The sequence below is a fragment of the Apis florea genome, unplaced genomic scaffold, assembly GCF_048593485.1.
Source record: "Apis florea isolate Af1SG1 unplaced genomic scaffold, ASM4859348v1 contig_3068_pilon, whole genome shotgun sequence".
Classification (NCBI taxonomy): Eukaryota; Metazoa; Arthropoda; class Insecta; order Hymenoptera; family Apidae; genus Apis; species Apis florea.
The window spans coordinates 335995-343865 of NW_028256700.1; the positions used below are offsets into that span (position 1 = coordinate 335995).

The window sequence follows — 7871 nt, forward strand, 5'->3', positions numbered from 1 at the left end:
TATATATAGAAATGAGGAGAAAAATTACGTGGAACCTCCTCGCCTGATGTTCATACTAAACGTAACAGTTCTTTTTTTTTTTGTACGATTAATTTATTGAAGTACGATCACGATGCCATTTTACAGCTCGAGTTTAAGGAACAACTACTACGATACAACAACTTATTGAACAACGAATAATTAAAATGTGGGAAATTTCTTATTGTAATTTTTTCACGGTTTTTTCGAAAAACGTAGAAACAAAATTATAGGTGTATGTATGTAGAGCGCGAAATTTCTCGTCTGACAACTTTATTCATTTTTATCTATTTTTATTGTTAATCTTTCGCATCTTGACGCGATAATATTATAATTGTGCGATAGATGCTTTTTTTGAAAGAACGAAAAGAGCCAAGGTTTATATCCTCGAAAAAAGAAAAAAGAAAAAAAAAAATGATAACTATTATAATTTTAAATGGAGGCCAATGTTGTAGAAGAAGGAAACAAATTGTATATATATAAAAATCAAATACGAGTAATAGTATTACGTATCGATTTACGTGCTCTAGGGAAAAAGAATTTTCTTTCTTTTTCCTTTCTTTCTTTCTTTCTTTCTTTCTTTTTTTTCCTCTCTCCCCTCTTCTTCTTCTTCTTTTTCTTTTTTGTATTAAACCAAACATCACGCGTCGATAGCCAACGCGCTATAATATACGACACCGACTGACGACTAATGTACCTAGGACATATCAGGACGAATCAAATAAATGATATTTAATACAAATCGATGATATAGTTCATGACAATATCCTGATCAATTTTTCCAGAACATTTGAATCTTCGATGATTGTCAGATCGTTCGTTCAGTATGTATTACGTATATATGTCAGTAAATTCTTGTTTCTTTTTTTTTTTTTTTTTTTTAGGTTATATTTTATAATAACAATAACCTCGACGCTATTTGACGTTTTTCGCTTAAAAAATGAAATGTTGAAAGTGATTCGTGTCCTCGTATCCCCTTCCATTGTTGAAGATTTAGATTATTACTTTTGAATTAAATTATATCGGTGATTTACGTGATATATAAATGTATATATATATATATATAAAATAATATTGAAAATTATACTAGAGTACGTGATGTTTCTTAGAGATTGATTTTGCTGAAATCAATATGACGTTACAAATGTGTCGTGATCAACGAAAGTTGGGACAAATGGTCGATCAAATGAAAATACTTGCCAACAATTTGGACGAGCTACGAGCTGAAATTTCTGCATTGAAGGCGAGCTATTTAACGAAGAAGGACGATCCTTCGCGTAATACTGATTTGAAACAAAATTTAAACAAAAGTAGCAAGACTACTGTTTTAAGTAAATTAAAAAAATATATGAAGAAGGTAAAAAGTATGTATTCGTTGAGAAAGGAGCAGAAACGAAGAAATCAAGAGGTATATCGAAAATATTTTCATTTCAATTAATTAATCTAACGCTGCTCAAAGTAATCGTAGGAAATCGAAATTGAAATTTGTTATTTTTTTTTTTTTCCCCCCTCCCCCCATTATCTTGTGAATCTAACGTTTTGATTAAAAAAACAAAGAAAAATCAATTTTTAAAATGAATACATTTGCACGTATTTCACTATTCTTTTATATCCTTTTTATATATCCGGCAATTTTTCAAATTAAATAAAAATTCTCAAGCTCTCCCCCCTATCTTCAAATTGTCCAAATTCTTCAAAATCATGTTCTGTATTCGGCAAACAAATTATTTGTCAGAGGATAAGTTTCCAATTATTCTGAGCAGTTTCTTTATTCTCGTATTATTATTTATCACTAACAATTTTATCCAATCCAATTCTTCCCCTTAGCCTTTCTATCCTTGCTCGAATATCGATCCTCCGAATTTGTCCTCGTTTTTAAATTATATTTTCCCTAACCAAAGAAAAGATATATGGAAATTGCCACCAAGAATCAAATACTTGAAAAGCCGTGGTAATCAAACAAACGACAAGCAAGAAGGCCAGTGCACGACGAAACCTCCGCCTACGCCATTGCACATGGAGCATGATAAAAAATTGGAGGATAAAAATGATCACGAATCGTTCTCGCCCCCAAAACACGAGACTGGCAACACGGTGAACAAGGTGAACAACCATGAGCAACGTGATAAAATAGCGGTAAACGATTGCCGAACAATAACGATTGTTCCACATTGTTCCGAGATAAGTTGCGAGTTAGATGTACAAGTGGAGAACACAGTATGCTCCTCCCCTAGCTCCACGGTGAACATTTATTCGGACTCGTACACGTTTGCTAGCATCCCGCGAAACGGGAATTCTGCACAAGTGTCCTCGTCGGAAGGTGTTGACGATCCAGCCGGTAAGCAATTTGTGACAAAATCTACTCAAACCAAGATAACGAATTTGAGGCAAAACTCGAGCAACTCTTATCTCAAACAGTCGAATCTTTGCTTCTCTAAAATAAAGAGTGCCGTGATCACGAAAAAAGTTGTGAAAAATTCGGACGAGAGCACATTCACGATATGCGGGGAGGTGAATGACATGAAGTATTACCCATGCACGAAGACAAACTGTAATAAATCCTCGTTCAACAAGGAACAGAACAGCTTTACCCAATGGAACGATCAAAAAACGAGCGACCAAGATATTCCTCTGGTGAAAACTGTTCAAGATATGAAGGATAATTTGTCCGATGCGAGCATGAACAAGAATATGTATCAAAATATTTTGCCGGTAAAAGATCCGGACATATCACCCTCCTTGGTTTCCTTGGATTTGGAAGTGAATATTTCTAGCATTTCCGCCAACATCGAGGATTCCTCGGAACGTAGGAAGCCAAGAACCTATGTAATACGCCAAATAAGTGAAAAAAGTAACGAGAGTAATTGGCTTAACGATTTGGAAAAGATTACTTATGCGGGGCCATCTTCCGACTTGAGCCTTTCTTGCTGTAGCTTCTCGAATCACAATATTCATTTTGATTAAAAAAAAAAAAAAAAAAGATATCTAATCACACGCATTCATTTTTTATCTGTATCGAGGAAATTTAATAATTTCATCTAATTTTATCATCGTTATCGTATTATTATTTTAATTTGTTCGATAACGATAATACGAATGATAAAATTCGATCAATTTTAATTCCAACCAATGAAAGAGATCACGTTTATTGTTAAAAAAAAAAAAAAAAAAAAAAAAAACGATAGAAAGAATGTGCAATACTGTTACAATTCTTTATACTTACAAATCGTACATAATATTTTTTTTTTTTTTTTTTTTTTTTTCTTTTAATTATTGCACATCGAATAAACGATGGTCATTACACGTTCAATGCATCGTATATAAAAGTGAAATCGGATCAGATACTGGTTCCCTCTCTTTTACATAATTTGAGAATTATTTTTGGCAACTGCAGCTGCGGTCACCGAATTCGCGGCGGGTGTACGGTTGTGAAAGATAACTTTCCATTCCGCCACGAAAGCCTTAAGTACCCCTTCGTTAGAATTGTTCTTCTTGAAATTGTGCACCGAATAACGATTATAAAGTCCCCAGATGCTGTTCATTAATTTGCTGTTGTATTTTAACGGCGTAAGTTCCCAACCTGAGAAAAAAGAAAATGAATTATTCACATGTCCAATCCACGAAATTTTTACTTGCCAAATTTCATAATTTTACATAACTATTATTATTTCCATGTAATTTTGATTTTATCATCGAGTTGTGATTCGAGTGAAATTCGAAGTATTTCGTTTTATATTCGTTTTAAATTATTTAACGTGGCAAACAAAGTTAAAAACTTATCGAATACCTTATACAGATAAATATTAAAAATAGCTGTTTCTTTTTTTTCTTTTTTTCGTAATTCAAAAATCTAAACAGTTTCTTAAGAAAAATAAAGTAAACGTAACAAAAAAGTATTTAGCGAATGGATACTAGAAAGTCGAATATTTCTTACACGTTATTATTTGTTTTAAAGCCAGTATATGATACGATCTAAAAATACTCGCGAAGCGGCATTCCAGTATATTCTAAAAACAGAGTACGTCATCGATAAGTGCGATAAGTACCTTCCAATGGGGGTCTCATGTTGAATGTATTCTCTTTACACGATTTTTCTTTCTTCTCCATCCGTGATATCGTAGCATTGCGTTCTCGATTGCGACGGACTTTGCACGCCGCAAACACGCCCTGCGGAATAGATGCCATCCTCTCGCAATCTGCAATCAGAAAAAATGAAAAGGCAGTCTCAACGTTTCAATTTTCAAATCGAAATGTGTTTGTTAGAAAAAAATAATGAAATGTCGATCGCTTCTAAGGAATAATTTACATGGCGTAAGATCTAAAGATAATATTAATATTATAAAAAAAAAACAAACCTTCGCAAGTTTCAAAGAGCAGTTTTGCCAATTTTCTTTTAACGCTTGTTATCACCGTCGCTCTTTCCTCGCAAATCCTAATTTTCGGATGCTGATTTTTCCACCACGATTTTCGATTTTGTTTCAATGTTGCAAACTTCATACAGCCGCGACTAACACTCTTCAAATCAATCATCGACCGATCGATAAAAATGAAAAAGGATATTTTGTAAAAAAATACGAAAGTGCTTCTCCCTTTTTTTTTTTTTTTTTTTTCTTATTATCGTATTGCAGACGAGCCAAAAAAATAAAAATTGCGGAAAGGAGAAAGCTCGACTCTTCTCGTAGGGATACGAACGTCGTAATAACTTGGAGTAATAATTTCGTTTCGATTTATGAACTTGTTTTGCGAACAAGTGGGGAGAGATAGATTGGACGAGAAACAAAATAGGAAAAGAAAAGTTATGTCTTTGTAATGAGATATCGGCTGCCTTTCGAGATTTTTAATGATCTCGACCACCACGATTCTTTTATCTCTGAAGACTTCTCGGATTTAAAATGAGTAAGTACTCCAATCGCGCGATACGTGACCTATATACATATATATATATATGTATATATATGTATATTGTATGTATATTGTATGTGTATATATGAAATAACGTAATTGCTATTGTATGTTTATGATCTTGCATATTATAATATTGAATTTACTTTCATTTTATTTTTCGAACAATGCAAAGAAAAATATTATTTTCATCTAACAGGATGATAGTTGTTTTTATTTAATAGAAAGAAGAAAAAATTGTATAAAAATCATATTAGACATATAAATATTTTATTCGATATAAATTTATGAAAATCATGAAACAATTTTCTATATTTAATTATATGCGAAAATTATGATAATTTGACTATATAAAAGTATAATAAAGATCATGATTTATAGCATTTCAATAATATATATATGCACATATTTTGAAAAATTTATATTACATATTCCATACCGATATACATATTAATATTTCTCATAATCATGCCTCCAAACAGGTTTTCTTTTCTCGATAAAACTTTTGATTCCTTCTTGAGCGTCTTTCATTTTTAAATTATTAATCATATTTTCGGTTCCTAGAAAATATGCGGTCGACATATCAAGATCCAATTGTTTGTATAAAAACGTTTTTCCAACATGTACAATCGATCGACTCTTCATATTTATAGCTGTAGTAATTTTTTCAATTTCTTCTTCTAAAAATGAAATAGAATAAAATTTTTACATGTATCTATAATATTGTTGTAATTATTCAATTACTCCAATGAATTTACCAATTTTATCATGGGGCACAACTTTGCTTACAAGACCTGTTTCATAGGCTTCTTTACCATTGATGCTAAAACCTGTGAAGAGCATGTACATTGCTACTTTTTTGGACACGTTCCGAATCAAGGGAATACCTGGCGTAGAACAAAATATTCCAAGATTGGCTCTAAAAATTAATAATAAATAAATATTATTTAAATTATATTAAATGAATCAATAGTATATTGTAATATGAATATATATATTCATATTAAAGAAGAAAAAGATAAATATACCCTGGTGTAGAAAATGAACTTCTTTCTGTACAAATAGCAATGTCACATGATGTAACTAATTGACAACCAGCTGCAGTTGCAACACCGTCTACAGCAGCAATTATTGGAACAGGACTTTGAGTAATTGCTTGCATCAATTTTGAGCACGTTTCAAAGATTTCCTTGTGAAGCTTCTCATTGTTATTAGTCTAAACGATGCAAGGTTATCATTTCTCTGTGTGACGAACGTACATTTTTATATCAAAAGACCCCCATTACTTTTATTTTTTGGTCCATCTACAAACCAGTTCTTTTATATTATGTCCAGCAGAAAATATTTTTTCCAATCCAGATTTAATAACTATCGTCCGAAGATTGTTATTATTTTCATCGTGTACGATGTTCTTCCATAAAGATTTTAACATTTTTAAAGATAAAGAATTACGAGAAGGAGGATGATTCAATGTTAATGTCCGCACCTATATTAATTATAAAAATAATTATAAAATGATTTAGTAGAAATTATATATATATATATAATTTTATAAAAAAAATATTTTATTCCTAATTGTAAGTTTAATATAATGGATAAGAAATAGAAAATTTATTGGTACTAGCTTTGTATATATAATATATCTTCTTACTCCATTTTCTTCTTTGACATCTACATATTTTTCTTCTGACAATGATATTCTACTTGTACAAAATGTTCTTGGAACATATTTTTTCACCTAAAAATATCGATATATCGTTCACATAGAATCGAAGAAATTATTACTTTGAAATTATTATTTCGTATTTCCCGCCATGCCATTTGTGAAACTTTATAAATCTTTAAGAATATAATATTACTTATATTTTTTTTCTATATGCATACGTGTATATATATTGAAATATAGAATTTATCAAATTAAATTTTTAATTAATAAAATAAGATATTTAAAAATATTATTCATTAAAAATATAATAGCAAATTGTATAACCTCCATTTTACATATAATACATTTATACGTATAATTTATTATAAAAATTTACCTGAGAATAAATAAAAATATTTCTCTCCATTACTCGTAACATTTTGTAATAATTTTTTTATATTAATTTTTTTTAAGTAATAATATTAATTTTTCGTTACTTTTAAATCTTTCACAGCACAATTAATATCGATAATTGATATTAGTAATAGTAAAATACAGACACTTACAAACCAGAATGTCACAAATAAAACACAAATATAAATAATGAAAGAAAATAGTAGGAAAATGACAAAGATAGAATAAAAATCCGGGAATTAACGCCATCTTCAGAATATCACAAATAAAACATAAAAAAGGACAGAAAATAGTGGAAGAAGGATAGAAATAAGGTAAGAATTAGCCATTATCGCCATCTCTTTAATGTTAAAAAAAATCTCATTAATTATCTTTCTAAAAATATTTAAGAGATGGCACTGATCTTTAATTCTTATTCTATTTTACTCTATTTCTGAAGAAATATCTTTGACATTCAAGAGATGGCACTGAGAGTTAATTATTACACTATCTTTCTCTTTGTCCTATTATTCGCTTTCCTTATTTATATTTGTGTTTCATTATTTATACTTACAGCACTCAAGAGATGGCGCAAATTTCATAATTTTTATTTCTAGCTTTTTCCCACTATTTGTTTTTCTTATACAAATTCATATGCTCTGAAGATAGTGCCGATTTCTTACTTAACTTTATAGTATCGTTGTCCAACTTATTCATTATAAATCTTAATATAAGAATCCATATATATAAATTTTTATATTTCTGTAATTTTTTTCTAAGTTTTGTATTAAATTTTATTTTAATAGAAAAATCTGAATTTTTTAAATTCTAATTTTTTAATTATTTCAAATTCAATATTTAATTTTTTAAATATTTAGATATTTAGATTATTTTAAATATTTAGATTATTTTT

The 7871-nt window shown here is 29.7% G+C and overlaps 3 protein-coding genes across 6 annotated transcripts; 1 reads left to right on the forward strand and 2 right to left on the reverse strand.

Annotated features, from left to right (window-relative positions):
- Positions 1-19: 19 nt before the first annotated feature.
- LOC105737323 (uncharacterized) lies at positions 20-3007 on the forward strand. Of its 2 annotated transcripts, XM_086908138.1 has the most exons (3): positions 812-1043; positions 1128-1426; positions 1846-3007. In XM_086908138.1, the coding sequence occupies exons 2-3, from the start codon at positions 1151-1153 to the stop codon at positions 2980-2982; spliced, it is 1413 nt and encodes a 470-aa protein (XP_086764264.1). In that variant the 5' UTR covers positions 812-1043; positions 1128-1150; the 3' UTR covers positions 2983-3007. The 2 variants fall into 2 exon arrangements, with proteins under 2 accessions (XP_012350375.2, XP_086764264.1); XM_012494921.3 differs by having other exon boundaries at positions 20-1426.
- Positions 3008-3216: 209 nt separating this feature from the next.
- On the reverse strand, positions 3217-4943 carry LOC105737349 (uncharacterized). Its single transcript, XM_012495013.3, has 3 exons — positions 4374-4943; positions 4065-4214; positions 3217-3598 (listed from the first exon to the last, which is right to left on the reverse strand). The coding sequence occupies exons 1-3, from the start codon at positions 4546-4548 to the stop codon at positions 3378-3380; spliced, it is 546 nt and encodes a 181-aa protein (XP_012350467.1). The 5' UTR covers positions 4549-4943; the 3' UTR covers positions 3217-3377.
- Positions 4944-5173: 230 nt separating this feature from the next.
- On the reverse strand, positions 5174-7302 carry LOC100864340 (enoyl-CoA hydratase domain-containing protein 3, mitochondrial). Of its 3 annotated transcripts, none has more exons than XM_012495012.3 (6): positions 6963-7302; positions 6572-6658; positions 6233-6406; positions 5949-6136; positions 5679-5839; positions 5174-5600 (listed from the first exon to the last, which is right to left on the reverse strand). In XM_012495012.3, exons 1-6 carry the CDS (start codon positions 7002-7004, stop codon positions 5371-5373), a joined length of 882 nt encoding a protein of 293 aa, XP_012350466.2. In that variant the 5' UTR covers positions 7005-7302; the 3' UTR covers positions 5174-5370. The 3 variants fall into 3 exon arrangements, with proteins under 3 accessions (XP_012350466.2, XP_086764266.1, XP_086764265.1); XM_086908140.1 differs by having other exon boundaries at positions 5710-5839; positions 6963-7253; XM_086908139.1 differs by lacking the exon at positions 6572-6658 and having other exon boundaries at positions 6963-7248.
- Between the last annotated feature and the right edge of the window lie 569 nt (positions 7303-7871).

Coding starts and splice junctions, on each gene's coding strand:
- LOC105737323 (XM_012494921.3), top strand. CDS start 1,151: ATGACGTTACAAATGTGTCGTGATCAACGAAAGTTGGGACAAATGGTC. Junction 1,427..1,845: donor AGAAACGAAGAAATCAAGAG/GTATATCGAAAA, acceptor TCTTCCCCTTAG/CCTTTCTATCCTTGCTCGAA.
- LOC105737349 (XM_012495013.3), bottom strand. CDS start 4,548: ATGATTGATTTGAAGAGTGTTAGTCGCGGCTGTATGAAGTTTGCAACA. Junction 4,215..4,373: donor GCTCTTTGAAACTTGCGAAG/GTTTGTTTTTTT, acceptor TTCTGATTGCAG/ATTGCGAGAGGATGGCATCT. Junction 3,599..4,064: donor CATGAGACCCCCATTGGAAG/GTACTTATCGCA, acceptor CTTTTTTCTCAG/GTTGGGAACTTACGCCGTTA.
- LOC100864340 (XM_012495012.3), bottom strand. CDS start 7,004: ATGTTACGAGTAATGGAGAGAAATATTTTTATTTATTCTCAG. Junction 6,659..6,962: donor ATATTTTTATTTATTCTCAG/GTAAATTTTTAT, acceptor CGATATTTTTAG/GTGAAAAAATATGTTCCAAG. Junction 6,407..6,571: donor ATGTCAAAGAAGAAAATGGA/GTAAGAAGATAT, acceptor TAATTAATATAG/GTGCGGACATTAACATTGAA.